The following is a 20,787-nucleotide window of genomic DNA, read 5'->3' as shown; positions in this document are numbered from 1 at the left end:
TCTCCCTCTCTTGCCCCCCCTCCCCGCGTTTGGAAAGAATCGAGAGAGAGAAAGAGAAAAAGCGAGTCGGGCCTGGCCGGGCTCGCGCCTCCCCCCCTCCCCGCGCAGCCCCCCGGATCGATACCTGGGCCAGGTACGGCACGAGACTGGGCGGGGCCGGGGAGAACGTCTTCCTTCCCTATGGGGCAGGAGGAAAAGGGGGCATGGGGGGCAGGCATGGCGGGAAGAAGGAGACGCGAGAGGGCCCCCCTCCCCTCAGGAAGGCTTCTATCACCCTCCCCCCCACTTGTTGTGGGGATTTATAAACGGGACGGAAAAGGGGTTGGGGAGGCGCCTATGGGGCAGATTGGGGGCGGTGCCAAACGCGGCTAGAGGGGTGAGAGCTCCCCCTCCCAAGGAATGTGTTTGTTTGTTTATATGTGTATATTTACTTCACCAATATAGGGCCGACCGCAGAGCAGGGAGTTGTCACGGTGGCTCGCGAAGGCCCAGAAACGTGTGAGGTGGTGTGTGTGGGGTGGTGGTGGTGGTAATAGTGATGTGGGGTAAAGAGGAGGGGGGTTCGTGGTGTGGAGGGGGGAGAGTCCCATGTTTTTCTGTATGGGGCAGGAGGGAGTGGGGAGCGGGGCTGGAGGGTTAGGGGGGACTCTAAGGTAGGAGCATCTGTGCCCCATAGCCGGGGCGAGAGGCGCGTGGCTTCCCCACGGAGGGGGACCCGCCGGCCGTGCCGAGGAGCGCGTGTCTGGAGCGTCTCTCTCTCTCTCTGAAGTATGATGCAACCTTCGAGCAACTCTGCCTTAGTCCCTGCTGAGATGAGGTCATGTCTTGGCACATGGGAAATCCCCCAGGGGAGGGAGGGAGCGGGAGAGAGAGCGAGAGAGTGCCTGAGTCCACCCTTCTTAGCCTGCCTAAAGGGTCTTTCTTAGGCTGCACCTTCTTTCCAGGCTCTGAGCTGCAAAGCTGCAGGCTTCCCTTAATAACCTGTTCTGTTTTTTTAGAGAAGCTCCCAGGACATTTGATTCCGAATGCAGCTGGTTTGGGCCGCTGGTTCCTTGCCCCTACTTGTGTTGAGGCAAGCCTTCTCCTTTTTTTTTAAACCCACAAGAAACAAATCCAGCTCAGGGCGAACTTAACAGAAGAGCGATCACAAGTGTTTCCCACAATTCTCTCTTCTCCACGTTTCAGTTTCCGTACACATCGGCACAAGTCTGGGCTTTGCTGTTCGTAGGTCAGCCTATGCACCTCCTCTGTGCGCTCAGGACTTTCAGGAAATGGTAATTGTCATGTTGATAAAGAGTTGTTCAACATGTAAGGACACTGAGCATTGAGGCTAGGGCTCCTATCTGTGGTTAGATAAAGGCAAAAGTGAAAACTGTTGCCCAAGTTAGGGGAAACGTAAAAAAATTAATTAAATTTTGGCATGTATTCTAGGATTATTATAACATTCTTGGTTTCAAAACTAGCTGCTTTTTCTGCCAGGGAGTCTGCAGCCAGTGATCTTTGAAATAACTTGCGTTGCTAAAATCCTATGCCCAACCTAATGCATTGCTAAAATACTGTCCCCAACCTGATATCCTCCAGACATTTTGGATTACGATTTCATTAGCTCCAGCCAGCATGGCAGTGCTAGCTGGGGATGATGGAAGTTGTAATCCAGGACATCTGGAGAGCACCAGCCTGGGGAAGTCTGCTCTATAAAATAAAATCCATGTTGTGCATACAAGTCCTATAGATTCTGAGGGAAGTTGTGACTTTTCCCTGTATGTGTCTCAGGTCTTACACTTTTGGAAACCTGTGAAATCCTGCAATGTACTTTTAAATGTATTAAGATCTGCCACTCAGGATACACGGTATGGCTTCCCTCTTTCGTTAGTATTGGTGCTGTTTAAGGGCTTAGAGAGCAATATTCAGTTCTCACCAAAAAAATGGAGAGCCCTGTTCCAGTGAGGCAGCCATGGTATTAGCCAGCTAGGGTTGGTGGGATGGAGCTTTTAGCAACAGGTATAGATGCTAAAGGAGCAAGAGAGGCACCTTTACCTGACTCCCATATCCTTTCTGCCATGTATCCTAATCAATATTATTATTTCTCAATATTCTCCTGCCAACTAGAGTGAAGTAGCTGAGTATGACAGGGTGTGATACCCCAGGGAAACAGGTCTGGCTGGCCCCATTATATATGTCCTGCTATCTTGGGGAAAACATGTTTTTTGTGGGGAGGATGACTTGAGATCATCTGCTGCTGTGGATATTTCTCTTTCTTGCATTTTATTATGTTTTGATTGTTTCAAAAAATGTATACCCCTCTTTTCTGTTACTAGACTTCAATAGGAATAAAACAAAAGGTGGCAGTAGGCATGGGATGCTCTGTGGCAAACCTGAGGCTCAGGACTTCTACTGCACTTGTGTCATTTGCTGGGAATTAGCTCACTTCCTATCTTCAGCATGCACAGTTTATCTCAAGTGCCATATGCTGTTCTTCATCACCCTCACAACATCATCACTGTAGATAACTGCGGCAACCATAGCTATTGAGAGATAGGGTGGATGGCTGGAGTCCTGATTAAGAGCCAGGAGACTGAGAGGTGTTGAGTGGAGAGATGTGTAAGAAGGAAAAGGAATGGCTTTCTGTATATATTTATTTATTTGTATTGATGGTTTTATTGTGTATTTCTGTAACATTTGTTGTGTTATTGGTGGACTTTTTGGGCCACAGTCATTTGAAAGGTGCCCATCAAACTAGTATCCAGAGCATATTCCCCTCCGTGAAAACTACCTGGATCACTTGCAAACCTTACGTCCAGTGCATAGCCTACACTCTACAGACTTGGTAAAAGAAATAGATACGTCTGCATTATCTGATGCTTCAGTACACTATTAAGACTACCGTGCTGAGTGGCAAAAGCAGGCTTACTATAACTGCTTGCATACCTTTTCTTTTAAATTGGTGTAAATGTTTATCTTAAATCTGTTCTTATGATACTGATGTAGGACCAGTTATGCTAGTATGTTTTTCTTGAAGACAATATCAGAAAATTGCTTTATCCTCTTGTGTGGCCATCCCAGGGGGTTTTCTCATTAGAAGACTGTTTAAGACACTCAGCATTTCTGCTTTATTCAGTTTTTCTGATTCTGTCTCTCCCCGCCTCCCTTCTTCCCATCTTTAACTTCAGTATTTTCTTTAATTTTTCAAACAAAAAACTTTAGCAGCTTGGTCTGAAAAGTATGCTAAAATAAACTGTAAACGACACACCATTGAAGTATAAGTTGGATTTTTAAAAATAATGTCGCTGTAATAAGGAAATGAACTTGAAATCTGCCTTGGCTACTTCCTTGTAACAAATGGTTGTGCCTGCTTATACCTTTCTAAGGCTAATTTGAGCAAGAGGAAGCAAGTGTTGCAATTGTGAGTTAACAAGGTAGCTGGAAATCTGCCTCTGTGTATTTGGATCATGCTCTTGAAGAGCTTTTTCCAGAGTGTAAGGTCCAGAACTCCTCACAGCAGCATTCATTTTACAAGAAAGAAAGGGCATCTCTTTCTATGTGTCTTCCTCATTACTCTGTTCAGCCTTCGGTTTCCATGGGGACAGTGCTGTGGGGAAAACTTCCAACATAATATGACCACACCTTTTGGGTGCATCCTACTCTTTTCTTTACAATTGCAGCAAGGCAAATGCGGCTCAGTGTTCTATTCTGAAAATACCTTATCTGGCTTTGGGTATCGGGTGATGGCAGTATTGCCTCTTGCTGATGTACTTAAACATCTTGGCTCTGTCATTAAACTTTATACCCAAGAGGTTTCTTCACTTAAACTGAAGGAAAGAGGCTCTGCTGTTTGTCCATCCTGACAAATTATTTTGGGAGTTGGTCACTCCTTGCTTGTGTTTTTTAGGTTGTTGCCTTACAGTGCAGTTCTATGCATGTCTACTCAGTAGTAGAGCCTTTGAACTCCTAGGTAGGTGTGCGTAGGATTTCAGCCTCGGTGTTGGTATGTTAAGCCTTCAAAGGGTTATATGCTTTTGGCATTGACATTCCTATGTTTAATTTGCTTTGGCTAGATTCCTCTGTAGCCAAATTTCTCTAGGTTTCCAATATTTTATCCCTATATTACAGATTAATTATAGCATCCCTGTGTACTGAATAAAAATATCAAATGTATAACAGAATAATGGGAAAATGTTTGCATGCCAGTTGAAAACTTACAATTTCCTGCAGGCCTTTTTGAGATTTAATTACCTGGACAGGTTTTGGATATTTGTGCTGTAGCTGACTGGCTGTTTTTATCTCTTTTGACTTGCTGTAGATTTTGCTTTTACATTTTATGAATGTATCCTGCTCTGGCATCACATGGGTGGTTTTTTTTAAAATACAAAAAAGGAGGTTAATTTTATCTCCCAAGGTCTAGGGCCCCTGCTCAAAGCAGTGTATCTGAAAAGAAGAATACACTTTCTAGGCTTCTGGAAGGGCTGGGCATGCGCTACATTGAGAGATTCTAGACTGGAGCCAGTGGAAGTTGTGGGCCTTTTGCAATGGCAACCTCTCTGTGTGACACCTTCCCAAAAAAAGATTTGGCTGGCTACCTCACTCATTGCATTTAGAAAGCGGGTCAGGTCCTTTCTTTTTATTTCCTTTTTTAAGGACAGCTTTTATGAATTAAGTGTGTTATTGAAGCTGATTGTTGTATTTACTATGTGTTTTATAGAGCCATGTTTGGCTAAGAGGCAAAGAGTGAATGTAATAAGGGCGTTTGGCAGCCCAGGATGCAAATACCATATATTTTGCTCTATAAGATGCACCAGACCACAAGACACGCCTAGTTTTTGGAGGAGGAAAACAAGAAAAAAAATATTCTGAATCTCAGAAGCCAGAACAGCAAGAGAGATCGCTGCACAGTGAAACCAGCAATCCCTCTTGCTGTTCTGGCTTCTGTGATAGCTGTGCAGCCTGCATTCACCTCATAAGACGCACACACATTTCCCCTTACTTTTTAGGAGGGAAAAAGTGAGTCTTATAGAGCAAAAAATACAGTAATTCATTCTATGTATTAGAGAGAAATAATTAGAAATTGCAATATTTGGATGAGATACTGAATATTAGGAAGGATTTTCTGACAGTAAGAGCTGCTTGACAGTGGAAAAGATTCCCTTGGATGGTAGTGGACTCTCTTTCCTTGGAGGTTTTTAAGCATTGTTGGATGGCCATATGTCATGTTAAGTTGTGATTCTTGCATTGCAGGGGGGTTGGACTAGATGATTCTTGGGGTCCCTTGCAATTCTACAATTCCATGAATCTATATATTTAGGGATGTAATTCCTTGCTTACCTCCTGTTATGAAAGTGCACATTTCAGTATGGTAGTTCATAATAATTAAAGGTTCAAGCATTAAACATACGTAAAATCCAAACATTAGGCAGAATTTTGAAAATAAAAAGTTCATTGTTGGCTTATCTGCACTTGTGAATCACATATGCAGCTGCCCCTACATTGCTTGGAATATAAATTTGTGTACTTTAAGCTTTCATGATGCACAGGCTTTGTGACTTTCACTTGCCACTGAGGGCATGTTCTTGCCCTCTGATGAGTGTCATGAGCCCTGGACTTTTGCCCAAACCTGGACCAGCAGAATGGCTGTGAGAATCCACACATTAGTGTGAGAATAGTCCATGGTTGGGAGGAGGATGGGGGCCTTCTTGGCTATTACATTGCCAAAGCATTATGAATCCCTTAGCAGCATAGCGCTGAACAGACGAGCCCCTGCTATCCTTTTCATAATAGCCCCTGGGAAGTGGTGGTCCAGGAGCTGCACTAGGTATACATGGAGACATTATGGAGATAGAAAATAAAAGCCTCTGTACTCACTTACAAGTGAGTAAATATACTTGTTTGCATGACTCCTGTATTCATTTCAACCTGGAAAGATTTGAGCAAAGTGTGTCTAAAAGTACAGCAAATGTAGAGCAAATGTTAGACAGTAAGACCAGTTGCCAAGACAGGGTTGTGAAATTGGAAGCTTTTAAGACCTGGCTAGACATTTGTCCACTAGGGATGCCTTTATGATAGCTCAATACATCCAGGCATGTTGCCGGGAGGTTGCCTAAGGGTGAGGCAATAAGGCAAGTCAAATAGCTGTAAAGGCCCTCAGCAAAAGGCATAGAAATAAAAACTGCATTTATTCCAGAGTCCAGTCATGTTTTGGTAATTGTAATTCTGAAACTACCAGTCCGTAGTAACACCATAGTCTTCATTGTGTACATATACATACATCTGCATGCCTGTCAAGAACATCAACCTATGCCCTTAAAGCAGAATAATTCAAATGCAAATATATCCAAAGACTTCAAGACTGTCTTGCAAAATAATCCTCTGTATATCTATTCAGAAGTAAGGTTCATTGAGCAAAATAGTGCTCTCATCCAAGTGTTTGATGGATTGCACAGCATTTTTTGCTTTTTCTGCTAAATTAGTTACTTGATGAACATCTAATTGTTTGTGTATGTGTGCCGACACATACATACATACATAGATGAATATGAATAGTAACAGTGATCTGTTAAATTAAGAATTCTAAAGTATTGGAAAAGGAGAGAGATGTCCAATAGGGCTGTGCAAAACAATATTTGTTGCAATATCTGAAAAGTGAGTACAGAACCCTAGTCTTGAAATACATTCGGAGTAAAGACTATAGTATCCCTGTACTGCTGTGATCTTTTGTAGGCTGTAGTATTGGACACTCCTTCCCTCTGTAATGCAACTTTTGCTGCTGAGTACACAGCACACCAAATACAAGCAGATCTGGCTTACCGAACACAATGCATTCCCTGGAAATCATTAGTTAGGCGAATGTTTGCATTAAGAAGTCCACAATTTCCATTATTTGTTATGGAAATATTTCTAATGTGGGATAGGTCCGATATCTTTTCACTCCCTCTTTCCATGACTGCTGCTGACCAGCAAAGCACAAATAAACAAGAAAGTTGGCTGTTTGGATATGTGAATCTGCAAAATGTATAGCAAAGTTTGTAATTCTTTATGTGTGGATAAGTGAATTTTCAGATAGCGAGCATTCAGATAGCGGGACCTGCATGTACAATATTCCTGTACAAGGTACAGAAGATGGGGACTTTTTTACTATTTGATTCCCTGTTGTTTTAAATAAATCAGGGAGACTTAGGTTTTCAAATAATTTAAATAACTTAAAATAGTAGAACACTTGCTGTGCTGGAAGGTTGTTATCATCCTGGACTGTGTTCTGTTTTTAGAAGGCTCCACGACTATTTGACACCTTTGTGTGGCATAGTGCAGGAGTGCTCAGACTGAAGAATTTTAAAAATACAACACACTATCATTGTCTGTCACACTTGCACAACCACATTCCCTAGAAGAGTTGTCTGGCTGGATCAGGCTACAAGTCCATCTAGTTCAGCATCTTGGTTCTGGGAAGCAGGACAGTAGCCCTTCTGCATTCTTAACCCCTAGCAATTAGTATTCAAAAACACAGTGCCTTTGAAGCACCTGGTCTAGTAGCCATTGATAGGCTTGGCCTCTGTCAGATCTCCTTTTAAAGACATCTAAGCTAGTCGCCAAAGTAGCGTGGCTGGCAGTTTTGCCTGTAATGCCAGAATTATTTTTATAACACTGGTCTACAGGATGTGCATTGGAATTCACAACTGGCTTACAGTTCAAACAGTGGCATGTATTTGAGAAACATTAAAGTTCTTGAGCTACTGCATGTTGAACTTGGGTCACAAGTCTAACAAAGTTGAAGATTTTTGGTAGAGGGTGTAGTCTGTACACAAGAAACGGGGCTGTTCAGGACCCACTTCAGAAAACTCATTCTTTATTTTTTATCAGACCTGTTTTTGTTTCCATTTGAACTGGTTTGGGGTTTTTTTGAATGAGGAATAACCCCCCAATTTGCTTCATTTAAGGTGGAATTTGATGATAAAGGGTTCCAGGGGACATCACATATCCATAAGTTGATTTTTGTAAAAAAAATCAAAATCAAGATCAAGGCATTGAGGTTGGCTCATGGTTGGTGATAGGCATACTGGAGTTGGGAAAGGATGCAACTTATTTGCATGAAGAATCCCCTATGTGTTTTTTCTATGCAGTCTTCTAATGCAGATGACAAAGGCAATTCTATGGGTGTGCCATTGGAAATTTCCCAACACTTTCTTTTTCATTCTAGGTTTAACTTGTGATTGATCCACGTGAAGATTTAAGAAACATCCTGGCAATCTAGAACACCTTACTTTCTCTAATAAATCATACTGTGGGTTTAAAGAAGAGCCTGTCCAAATGAGCAAGACATCACAGCAGAACACAACTGCAGAAAGCAACGGAGTAAGTGTCATTTACACCCAAGCACAAGCGAGTGGGTTGCAGCAGGTTCCTCAGTTGGTGCCTATTAGTCCTGGAGGTGGAGGCAAAGCTACGCCTCCCAGTAAGCAGGGCAAGAAGAATTCCACAATTGATAGAAACAGTGATGAGTACCGCCAGCGCAGGGAGCGCAACAACATGGCGGTGAAAAAGAGTCGTTTGAAAAGCAAGCAGAAGGCCCAGGATACTCTGCAGAGGGTCAACCAGCTCAAAGAGGAGAATGAACGCTTGGAAGCTAAAATCAAGCTCCTGACAAAGGAACTGAGTGTACTCAAAGACTTGTTTCTTGAACACGCTCACAACTTCACAGACAGTGTGCAACCTCTTGGCACAGAAAGCACTGCCACAAATTCAGATGGCTCTGGACAATAGGTGCCCTTTCTCAGCTCATGGGCAGAACAGTATGGACACAGCCCTCCTTACACAAGCCAGGTGCAGCAGCAGAGAAACTTCTCTAAATTTTGTAACATCTGTCATTTTGTGGCTTGTTCTGTTTTTCTAAATAGTAGGCTTAACACTGAAAGGTTGTTTCAAGTAAACTGCAAATTGTTTATTACTAAGTATTTGTTTTTCATTAAGTGTTAATGTATTTTCTGCTCTGGCATTTTTGACTAAATGAAATGATAAAAATGAACAAACACCCCAAAAATTTACATCAGTAAACATTGGCCCGCAGTACTTGGGCAACTATAATTAAATGATTAGTTGTTTAATGTATTCTGAGTGGTTTAAATTGTGCTGATTAATTGGGCTGCAGTTCTTAAATGTTTTTAGTATAACAACTTTCAGAAATCTTGTTTGAAATGGCAGGTGACACATAAGGGTCATCCCCTCTCCTGCACTCCACTTTTGCAGGAAGGAAGCCTCTTTCTGAGGTGGTGCCTACTACAACCCTTAACAGTCATAATCTGAAGTATGGACAATCTAAAGAGGGTTGATATGCAGAATCATAGAGATTTACAACTGTTATTAAGTTGTGATTTGTGATTAAATCAACACAGGTTTTTTTCAGCAGGGTCACTGAAACAAATACCAAGTGTAGAAATTGACTATTTTAAAATGATTGGTGCAAACGCTGGTTTAAAGCATATTTATTTCTTCATTGCTTATTTTTTGTGGTGTGAGGTTCACTGAAGCAACCTGTTTTTGATTGTCTGGATGGGTTGTTTCAAACATGTAGCATAAAGCCTTGCTGGATACAGCTCCCATAGTCTTATGGGTTATGTTCAGTAACAGTGCCTCAGAAACAGTAAGGCTTGCTAAGGCTCAGATGACGACCACATTTTGTAGGCCTGTCAGGCATTATTAGTCTGTGGTCTCAATGCAGGTCCAAGCCTCTCCCTAACATTGCCACCAACAGTGGGAGTGAAGTAGCATTGCCTAGCTGCAAGCTGATCACCATTTTAATCGCCTACAACGCCCTGACAGTGTCAGCCTTTCTGGCATTGTGAGAAATCTTGTCCCTCCATATAAGTCTTTGGCTGAGACAGGGGTCTGCAACCCGCGGCTCCGGAGCCGCATGTGGCTCTTTTACACCTTTGCTGCGGCTCCGGGGCGGATACTAGCGAGGGGAGGAGGTGCATTGTGTGCCCCGAGACTCCCCACTGTGGCGGGCGCTGTACTGGCTGTGACGTCGCATGGGGGCGGTGCGTGCGTTAGTCATGCACCGTCCCGACGTCACCTTCCCGCCCGCTGTCAGATCGTGGCTCCGGAGATATATTTGTTTTAAATGTCGCAATGGTTTTGCGGCTCCCAGGTTTTTTTTTTCTTCGGAAACGGGTCCAAGTGGCTCTTTTTGTCTTAAAGGTTGCAGACCCCTGGGCTGAGAGGACCAGAGCAGTTGTCAGCATTGACGAGGCCAAGGTAGCTGGTAGTGCCAGTGGGCTTGAAGAGTTCTGTCAGCCTTAGGAGTGGCTTTCAAGATCACTCTCTTCAGTTCCCATCACTGTGTGTAGAAGGGAATGGCTTCACATGGAAATGGTGTATATTTAAATATGGATTGCCCTGTCTGAGGTTTGCAGCTGATGACAATGTAGGAGCTTGGGGCCTGACAAGTATTGTGGCTCACAGCCCCTTTTGTGACAAATGGCAATGAATGGTAAGTGCAGGAGACTGGTTTGTGATAAAGGGTTGTGCAGAAGGAGGGCCATTCAAAAACTAAATGAGATGGGCATTTCAAACCCCCTGACCTCCTTTATCCAGGGACTTCTACATCCTAATACTCGAACTGCACTGCTGTCAAGATGCAAGGGAGCTTCATACTAATTAACTGGGGCTGAAAGAAACATGAAGCACTGGCCTTTGATACAAGGTTAGTTGACCTGGCTGTTCACTGCCCTGTGACCCAAATTAGTTGGTTATTCTGCAGCCAGGACTTTTTCAAAAAACAAGCCTTGTAACAGGGTCCACAAAATTAATTCCTTGCTTATTGGCATTCCTTTGAGGGTGGGTGGGTGGAGAACCTTAGTTTTTTATATATACTTTTCCAGTGCTGGTGATAAGCCCCCTTATTTTATCTTTGTGGTGTATAGGAAACTTAACACATTAAAAAGAGCAGGGAAGTTGATATAACCTTTAATTTATTTTCCCTCAACTATTTTCATTCATAGTATGTTTGCATATTGGATTAGCAAAAAATACTTTTATACCTCCCCTTCCTTTGCAGTCATTGTGTTGTACATGTATTTAGAAAGACTGAGTCAAGAACTCCGTGATGATAGACAAGAATAATTAAAAAAAAAACTTTACAAAATCATGCTTGTGTGTACTTGTGGAAATTTCTCTTGAAAGGGCTAGTCACCGAAGGCCAAGTAAAGTAGCTGGTGGGGAAGATTCAGTGCTTGATGGAGCAGGGAGGGGAGCAGGTTAGCAGATTACTTTCTTGGTCTTACTAGAAATCTTGTTCAGTATGCATGAGCCGCTACTTACAAGATCAAAAGCTAGGAGAACACAATATCTGTCTAGAAGCAAACAGAGCAGGCCCATGCCTCATCTTTTTCTTCACATATACATGACATAGAAAGGAGCTCTCACTTTGGAAGCCAGTGTAGTGTAAAATGGACAGAATGCTGCATTTTGGAGTCCTGTTTGGCTAGGAAGCTGATTGGGTGGCTGTGAGCAAGTTGTTGCTTAGCTTATTACTAAGGGTTGTGCCACACTCCACACTAACCCCACCCCAGAGCTTCCCCTTCCCAGCCCATACAACTACTAAACATGCTTTTCACCTTGCACCAAATTTTCAGATGCCCCTTGTCTTCTGTAGCCTTGCTTTGTACCGTTTTCACCTTGATTCCAAGTTTCCTTCCTCTGCTTTTGTCAACTTCCCCATGTACAGAAGCTAACACCAAAAAGCCTTTCCTAACACCCCTCTAGCTGTACTCTAACCTTGCTTTAATCTGCCACTCTCCCTACCCACTCCTCTGCCATTTAAAAAAAATACCACTTTCTCCCTGTTTTTACCCCATCCCTGCTTTATTCAAACTTCTGCTTAAAAATTGTAGTTTAAAACTACAATTTTCCTTTGAGGTCTTGCAACCTGCCTTCTCTTTCCTCTCCTCCCTTCATTCAAATCCAGGATTGTAATGGGGCACTACATATCCTCCAATAGGGGATGCGTATTGACGCCTTTACATTTTTATGTATATGGGAAGATAAATTATCTTAAGCATTATGTTTCAGGAGACATATACATATAACCATATTCTGAATCAATACCTGTTTATGAAATAAAATGCTGCAATAAAAAGGACACCTGTGTGATTAACTAACATTACAACTGAGTGAAGGAGTAATTCCTATAAACCAAAGTGTTGACAGGGTGCTAAACTCTCCCTCGCTGATGCTTGGGCTGATGGAACAGAATGATGTAAGTTCATGCTGAACGGAAATCAGGCTAGCTAGAGGCTGCACTCATGACTTCATGTACCTGGGAGTAAGCCTCATTAAATTCAGCAGGACAACTTCTGAGTACAGTACACATGGTGAGACTTGCTGCCATGGGTGGCTTGCAATGGGTTAGCTGCCACTTCATTAACTTTATCATTAAGCTGTGACAAGACTCTGCTTTTGCTACTAAAGTCCAGCAGGGCTACCCCTCTGGAAATTAATTTAACTTTGAAAGGGAACACACTGGGAAGGTAATGGATGTGTAAACATCTGTTGATGGCTGAAATATGTATGTCTGTTGTGCACTGTGAAATACTGTATATTTCTGCATCAGTGGAGGAAAAGCTGAAGAAACTTGTGCAAAATAAACCAACTGCAGCAGAACCAAAAATGAGGCATGTTCCTACATCCCTAACTGATGTCCTGCTCTTTTTCTCTTGTAGGATGAGGGGTGGGACAGCAATTTGGGAGATAAAGTGGTTTTCTACCTGTAATTCCCTGTTGCAGTAATGAGTGTAGGGCTACACACTTCCTTAGCTAAGGAGAGGAAAAGATGTGTTTTTTGGAGGTGGATATTGGTGCCAGTAACTTGGAGATGACCTCTGCTTAAGTCTTGCTTCCTGCTAACCATGAAGGGCTAGCCTTTTGGGGGGGGGTGAGAGGAAGTCCTTTCCCCATTGGCATAATTTCCTGAGTTACCAGAGGAAGTGTTCCCCAAAATTTAAAGACTCAAAAATTTCAAAATTTAAAGGCCCCACCTTGGACCCTCCAAAGAAGAGGCCTACAAAGGTTGCTGTCGATAGGTCTATATTGGCTCCAATGTGTTCAGTGTTAGGGGACCACAGATGGTGTAATTAACTTGCCCCAGAACGGCAAATATTGATCTTAAGAGGAATAACTGGAAAAAAAATAGTTGGCAGCCCAGCCTTCCACAGTACTGGAAAGAGAATGCCAGAGAAAGAAATGGAAGTAGTGGTTTTAAGGCAAAGTTTTTATTTCTGCATTTATTAGGCCAATAGTACATTATATTAGGCCAATACAGTCATACCTTGGGGGTTGAAGTAGCTTCGGGTTGTGCTCCGCGGTGACCCAGAAGTAACAGAGCGCGTTACTTCCGGGTTTTGCTGCTCGCGCATGCGCAGACGCCACACATGACGTCACACATGTGCGGAAGAGGCGACTTGCAAATGTGGAGACGTGGGTTGTGTTCATTTCAGGATGCGAATGGGGCTCCAGGACGGATCCCGTTCGCATCCAGAGATACCACTGTATCTGCCTTAAATCAGAAGAGAAATTTGTCATCTGTTTAAAAATTAGCTTTAAGATTACAAAGTCTCCCAAACAGGGGCTATGTCCATCATTCAAAAAGATCCTTTGAATTAGTAGGGTTGGACTGCTTGCAGAGAAGCAAGAAACGGTTAGGCTAAGGCTATGATCAGCTTAAGGCATTGTTGCTTACAATATTTTTTCATCTGGCACGTGATGAAGGGCTTTTCCCTTTGCCATAAAGTGGCTGCTTTACCCCACTGGAGCACCTGCAAAACTGGACACATTTCCTTAGATGCTACAGTGCCAGCAAGAGGGGAACCAATATCCTAGCGGTTACACGGAGGCGGAAGCAAAGGACTTGGTGACCCCATGAGCTTCAGCCATAAATGATTCAATCTCCTCCACAGTCCGGGGGACGCAGGTCAGCAGCTCCATCCCATTAGCTGTCACGGCAATGTCGTCCTCAATTCGTACCTGGGGGAAAAAAGCATCTGGTTGAGCACTCAGGAAGAAGGGAGCAATGGCCTGGCTTGCATGAGGCCCACCTAACTGGAGAGGATGACTTTGGGAGCTCAAAACAACTACAGAGCTATAGATTCCCCTCCCCTTTCTAAGCCACCATAAAATGCATGTAACATTCTGGATATGCTTTTCTTTCCAAGGTAAGAGCCCACATTAAGGAACTGGAGCCTATGCCCCCTTCTCAGGTAGTTCAATACTGTTGATCATCTGAGGAGAGAGAGCCGTATTCAGTCCCTCCAGCTGCCACAATGAAATCAACTGGATATGTCAGCTCACAGTCCTTTGCTCCCTCTCACTTGTGCACCCGTTTCTTCGAAACGGGTCATGGCACAAGCATTTTGTGCCTCTCACATCAGCCAGGGAGGAAAGGGGTATGTGGCAACATGGCTTATCTAATGTGCTGGCATGGAGGTGCAACACTGACAAAACCCCTGAGAGCCGACTGAGGGAAGACTTGCTGCGGCTCTGGCAAAACCTATGCAGGACAGAGAACCCCTCCTACCTTGCCTTCATAATCTGCTCAACATGGGCACATCCTCCTCGCACCATCTCCCACCCCTCAGCCAGATCCAGCACACTCCCTCTTTGCAGACCATTACTTAAGAATCCAGATCTTCATCTTGCTCTGCTTCACTGCAGATTTGTGAAGCTCTGTTCACCAATTTAATGCTCTCTGACTGTCTCTCTCTTTTTTAAAAAATGAACCATGACAGCGGATGCCTTACAGCTGATAGTGTTACCAAGAACTTTGAAACCTTTCCCATTTTCACTGGGTGCGCATGAAAAGGCCGGACCATTTTCTGTTCTGTTCTAATCTTCTCTGCCAGTTAAATATGCAGACTCAAGTCATTATCCCTTATCTTATCAGAAAGAAAGGTAAGTCTCCAAGCTGCAATAAAAGCAATTTTAGCAAGGTGTCAAATCCAAAGGAACACAAAACCCAGTGACTCCCACCATACAAGCGCTTTAATTGTTTCTGACCTCTGGGCATTTTAATCTAAAAATAATGCTAGTTTAACATTTGTCCTCCTGCTTGCAAAATAATCCATTTGTTCAAACAGAGCGAGTCATCGAGCCCTATTAAAGCATTCAAAGAGGTATTTGCCAGATTATCTTCTTTATTTGACATTAATTTAAGTGTATTACAGAACTGAATTAAATAAACTTTCCAGAATTCACACTCAGGAGGGTGACAGCTGTCTGGTTTCCTCTACGTTTCCTGCTCAAAACCTTCCTGAAAGAGACATATTCATTGCCCCAAAGAGAAGGCAATTTCTCAAGGCTTGCTTCTTCTGATAGCACAATGGCAACAGGCAAGCCACAAAAGTAGCCATATTTAATAGGACTGTTTCGGCTGATGTAAACTGCTATGTCCCATGGAAGAAATGATGGCCAGCAGACACAAAACTTGGGGTTGACTGCAATCCTCTTAGAAAACACGCACTGTGGACAGATTTGCACCTGTGAAAAATGTCTTACACCTGCAAAATCGCACAAATGCAGTTTCAAAATTGTAGAAATTTACATAGAAGCAAGAGTTGGTGGGGCTGACTTTTTTTAAAAAATTAAACCCTTAACTGCAATTTATTGCAAGCATTTTAACACAAGTGAATCCCCAAGACACAGGTTACAGGCCCTGTAACACAAGTGAATCCCCAAGGCACAGGTTACAGGCCCTGTCATGGGTTATATAGTTCTGTTAGGTATCTTGCCTCTTATTTTTAAGGCACATCCCTCAAACAACTCCTGGCTGCCTCTGCTCACGAGCCCAATGACCTAAGCAGCCTCAGGGAGAAGCCAGAGATTACAGTACAATCACATCTTACACAGGCCTTCGGTTCCAAGGGTTATGCATACACACAAAAATGTGCATGCTCAAACCCTTGGAACTGTCCCTATGTGAGCATCCTTACTCTTCCAGAGCTAGTGTGCCAAGAGGACCTTGCCTGTTAAGCAAGTAAGAGAGGTTTCCTGCTGGGGAAACCCTGCATGTAATTTCAACCAGCCGGCCTTCAGCTGCTCAAGTTAAAGCTGTGGAAGATGCAATCAAGCCACGCTCGCTCCTATCAACCGCAGTGATGCAGCTATGCGCAGCCCAAGAGGTGCACCTCAGGTGTTCCGGCTGCACAGCCTGCTGGGGGCTCCCTGACCTATCCCGCTGCAACATGGCTTCTTGGAGCACCAATAATAATAATAATAATAATAATAATAATAATAATAATAATAATAATTTATTTATACCCTGCCCATCTGGCTGGGTTTCCCCAGCCACTCTGGGCGGCTTCCAGCAGAACACTAAAATACAATAACCTATTAAACATTAAAAACTTCCCTGAACAGGGCTGCCTTCAGATGTCTTCTAAAAGTCTGGTAGTTATTTTTCTCTTTGACATCTGGTGGGAGGGCGTTCCACAGGGTGGGTGCCACTACCGAGAAGGCCCTCTGCCTGGTTCCCTGTAACTTGGCTTCTCGCAGCGAGGGAACCGGCAGAAGGCCCTCGGCACTGGACCTCAGTGTCCGGGCAGAATGATAGAGGTGGAGACGCTTATTCAATATCCTTGGGCCAGCCCTCCTCCCAGCCTCCTATGCCCCACAGCAAGCCCCCACCTCTTCCCCCATGCCTTCACACCAGGCCTCTCACCCTTCAGGCTGACGCTGCAGAATTAACTGGTACATCAAAAGTTGCATTTAAAAAAGAGAGGAGGGTGTCAGGCCTTCGGATCCTGGCTGGCCTGCATGCACTGATAAAGAAAGAACAGTGCAAAGCAAAGATGACCTCTCCAACCCAGCGGGGGGAGAGAATCCAGCAGCAGAAGGTAAAGTCCCACACGGCTTGATAAGATTGTATGCTCTGCACACAGGGCTTACAAAGCGCTGAGGCCAAAGCCAGGACCGAGTGACTCAGAAAGCTGGCTGTTAAGGGAACAAGGGAGCTTCGGTGTATAAAGGTAGCAAGAAGAACTCAGCTTCAGCAAAGGGGCCTGAATTCTCCATTTCCTTTGACGGGGTGAAATCATGGGGGGGGGGGGGAATTCAGGAAGGGGGAACACTTTCCTTCTCTGTGGGCTCATTTATTGCAGGTCCACCCCATTCCTGCAACGCTACATTCTGCTCAAAGGTAGTATCAAGGCTGCACAAAATGAGGAAAGGGATCTTCCATTCTGAATATAATTGAGTACCAACTCTTGGATGTTTCCCACAGTTTGGCAGAAATCGCTGAATTCCTTCAGAAAATGGGTCCAGTTCCAAGTACCCTTTAAAGTCCTTCATTGCTTAGGATCATGGGCAACTTGAAAGTTCATCCATCTCCACATGGGCCTCCCTGTACGTATATTTTCACAGTGGAGGTTCTCCTTTGGCTGACCCTGTAACCTAAGGTGAAGGAAGGGGTGGCTAACTGGTTTGTGGGGGAGGCTCCCACATTCCCCCTCCCCAGGATTGCCACTGAGGCAGGGATGAGCTGTGGTCTGGATGATCCCCCCCCCCATACTGATGCGTTTTCTTTTTTCACTCCCCTTCCATGGTTGCTAACCATGCAATTAAAGTAAAATTTACTTTGAACCTTAATTGCAGAAGAAACTCTGTTATTTGGGACACAATGGGCCAAAGGCACTTTATCCATGAAACTGGTGCCCGTGATGTTGAAATCTCCTGCTATGGGAGGCCTAGGAATGAGAGATTCTGCTACAACAGTTGCTTGTGTCAGGAGGGAAACATACTGAGTAACTGATCCATTCAGATGCCCAGCAAAGCCCAGCCGCTAAGAAGCTGAGCTATGAATCCAGACACCCCTGGTTCAAATCGCATCTCAGACACACATTTTTGAAAACCCACTTTCTGTCTCAGGTTCCCTGTCTTTGATGTGGATGCAACAAAAGCCGAAGGATTAGCTTGAAGGACTCCTGTAAGCTTTGCACAGTCCCTAAGGCTGCAAGTTCTCTCTCCACACGAGGCAAGACATCCAGTGGCAGAGATCTCTGCCCTAAGAGACGCTAAACGCAAGTGACTCACCCCTCCAAAACCCCGAAAGCGTGACAGAACTTCGTTATTGATGAAGCAAGCCTGGGCAGGGTCAGCCAGGGCCTGGTCCAAGAGGTGGTCGATGAAGTAGATGCCAGGCTCCACCGTCAGCACCATGCCTTGGACAAGGAGGCGGGCAGTTCGCAGGCTCCGCAGCCCCGGAAGGTCAATGCGTTCCACACCCTGGAAAAGTGTGGCATAATGGTTAGAGTGTTCGACCAGAACCTGGGACAGCAGGGTTTGAATCCCGACTCAGCCATGAAGCTCATTGGGTGACCTTGGGCCAGTTGCTGCCTCTTAGCCTAACCTCCCTCACAGGGTTGTTGTGAGGATGAAACAGGGAACGGAGAACTATTTACTCCACCCTGAGCAACTTGGGAGGAAAAGGTGGGATATAAATGAAATAAATACACATTCACCCTGATATGGTTAAATTGGACCATTGTGTTCAGACACAGTCTGTTGTGCTTCTCTCATTTCTTTACCGGCAGAATAGAATTTCTTTTTCCACTTAAAACGTTCCTAACATTTAGCAGGAAGAAAAACTAGTTGCGACTGTTTGACACCCACACACCCGAGGCCTGCACTGTTCGGATGAACAGAGGTGGTGGGAAATGCCCAGCGAGAATGAGAAGGAGCATGTCTAATTTCCTCGCTGCCCCTTGGGCTCCCAGCCCCATCCCACCCAGGAATACATTGAAGAGCTAAGAGTGCCTAATCTCGTGGATTAATGAAGTCCATGATCCGGAAAGGATTAAATTAGCGGCTGGACCCCTGGGCCACCAGCCTTTTTTAATCTGAAAAATAAACTTGAAGATGCTTGGAACACAAAAGCAAACACAACCAGGTTCTCTTGGGTCCATCGCTTGTAAGCATCCCCCAGTGATGAATGATCAATTTCTACTAACTGGATATGAAGGCAGGGCCGGGCCAATGCAAAGGCAGGATCCCCAGGAGTGCAGAAGGAGGGAATGCAATTACTGCTCCCCCTGCCCCAGAATCAGTTGGCCTGCGTTCCACTGACTTCATTCTCTTAAGAAAGCAGGGCAGAATTGTGTGTGTGTGTGTGTGTGTGTAACGAAGGGCGGCAACTGCCAAAACCCTTGAAGAGAGGACCTAGGAAGGGGCATGGAAAAGGCTGCTTCTTTAGCTCTAAGTCTGCAATCTCACATACACCTTGGTACGTGGAAGCAGGTGGTTACGTCTTTGGGAATTCCTCCTCTGGGAAGCCCATCTGGCTGACTCTTCCTCTTCAAAACACTTGCAAGAATATGACCTTTCCCAGCAAGGCTTCAGAACAGGGGTTGCAAAAACCACAGGCCCTTGAGGGATAAGTGTGGCCCTCCAGGCCTCTCCACTAGATCTTTGGAGCATCTCTTGCACCCATTTGCACCCTCCCTATGTGCTTTTTTGCTTGGTTGTGTCCTTGAGCCCTTGCTTTTGCTTGCCTGGGTGGAGGACAGAGCAGGGTATACATTGTGTAGAAACTAGCTTACTGTACAAAGGCAGAATTGACATTCGTTGCTCTGTCCACTTCTGCCTCTGGCTCTGGGGAGGCTTCCCAGAAAGGTGGTATGCGGCTCTTGAGCTGAAAGACTATTCTCCATCCCTGGAGAAATAGCGATCTGACTTTCCTACCTTGCTTGGGGGTTGCCTTCTGGCAGGTTCTGCAATTAATTTGTGGCTGTTGCTTATGTTTTAGTTTGTGGCTTCTACGATAGGATTTTAAAGCCTGATAATGGGCTGGCAAAGCACTATGCATGTTTGCATAAACAAGTAAACACAGACAGCTGTTTGGAGGTGGCGGGACACGTGGAAGAAGGGGGACAGAGGCATGCCGACTTGATTGTTTCCAGATCTTTTGACTCCCTTTTGCAATCCTGGTGATTTAACTGGCACCCTTGGAGACGCTCCGATACTGACCTCTGGGTAGCCTCCCACATCATGCACGTCAATCCCAAGGAGGTGTCCAAGCCCGTGGGGCATAAATAACGCGCCCAGATGAACCTTCACCATGTCATCAACGTTGCCTCGGAGGATGCCAATTTTTGTGAGCTCTTCCAGATGGATTCGGTCGGCCAGACGGTGCATGTCAGGCCAGGAGACTCCTTGAGGGGAGCAGAGAAAAATGGCTGCCATTAACTATTATTTAGATGCTTATCCCCCTCTTTTAAATAGAAAATCAGGGTGGGGGAACACAGCAGCAGACGTGCACCCACCCAATGCCAGAGTTTCATTTTAATACAAATGATGCTTTAAAGAATAAAGAAATGTTACTCAGCAAACAAACAAAAGAAAAACGGGAAATAAAGACATACAACATTTTTTCCTTTAAAGTAAAAGAGATACTAGACGCCTTTGCTTTTAGAGCAAAGGTGGGGGATCTTTGGCCCTCCAGATGTTGCTGACCTACAACTCCTATCATCCCTGCTGGCTGGGGCTGATGGGAATTGGGGTCCCAAGAGGGCCAAGGGTTCCTCACTAATGCTTTAACATGTCCCACACGAACAGCTAATTAACACAACAGCACCTTCACAGTCTTCGTGGGGTGTTAATGTGCCCCACACATCACTTGGGAACGATGGATCCAATTCTGCATTGGACTTGGGATTGGGAGATCAGGGCATAAACTTAACCCTAAAGCTCACTAGGAGCACTTGGGCCAGAGACGATCCTTTCAGTCAAAAAAAGCAATAAATCAGATGACTAAGTGAA

The 20,787-nt window shown here is 44.6% G+C and overlaps 2 protein-coding genes across 4 annotated transcripts in view; one reads left to right on the top strand and one right to left on the bottom strand.

Moving 5' to 3' along the window:
• On the top strand, nucleotides 1-11,131 carry CEBPG (CCAAT enhancer binding protein gamma). 3 transcript variants are annotated; one of them, XR_014528845.1, is made up of 3 exons: nucleotides 1-133; nucleotides 8,186-9,868; nucleotides 10,206-11,131. XR_014528845.1 is itself a non-coding variant. In XM_083515219.1 (2 exons), exon 2 carries the CDS (start codon nucleotides 8,296-8,298, stop codon nucleotides 8,746-8,748), a length of 453 nt encoding a protein of 150 aa, XP_083371345.1. In that variant the 5' UTR covers nucleotides 11-133; nucleotides 8,186-8,295; the 3' UTR covers nucleotides 8,749-11,131. The 3 variants fall into 3 exon arrangements, 2 of the variants coding, with proteins under 2 accessions (XP_083371345.1, XP_083371346.1); XM_083515219.1 differs by having other exon boundaries at nucleotides 11-133; nucleotides 8,186-11,131; XM_083515220.1 differs by lacking the exon at nucleotides 1-133 and adding an exon at nucleotides 2,133-2,155 and having other exon boundaries at nucleotides 8,186-11,131.
• A 2,103-nt stretch (nucleotides 11,132-13,234) lies between these two features.
• PEPD (peptidase D) overlaps nucleotides 13,235-20,787 on the bottom strand; it is a 125,692-nt gene continuing 118,139 nt past the window's right edge. Inside the window, exons 13-15 of the mRNA XM_083515193.1 lie at nucleotides 19,996-20,180; nucleotides 18,064-18,255; nucleotides 13,235-14,004 (exon numbers count right to left, since the gene is read on the bottom strand). Coding sequence (XP_083371319.1) covers nucleotides 13,864-14,004; nucleotides 18,064-18,255; nucleotides 19,996-20,180 — 518 coding nt within the window. The 3' untranslated portion in view covers nucleotides 13,235-13,863. The remainder of the gene's footprint in view (nucleotides 14,005-18,063; nucleotides 18,256-19,995; nucleotides 20,181-20,787) is intronic.

The sequence above is a fragment of the Podarcis liolepis genome (assembly GCF_965112155.1).
Source record: "Podarcis liolepis genome assembly, chromosome: 7".
Classification (NCBI taxonomy): domain Eukaryota; kingdom Metazoa; phylum Chordata; class Lepidosauria; order Squamata; family Lacertidae; genus Podarcis; species Podarcis liolepis.
The sequence above is the reverse complement of the archived record's forward strand: the minus strand, read 5'-3'. Positions and strand labels throughout refer to the sequence as shown.

What these genes read in the sequence shown, in the direction of transcription:
- CEBPG (XM_083515219.1), top strand. Translation starts at nt 8,296, where the DNA reads ATGAGCAAGACATCACAGCAGAACACAACTGCAGAAAGCAACGGAGTA.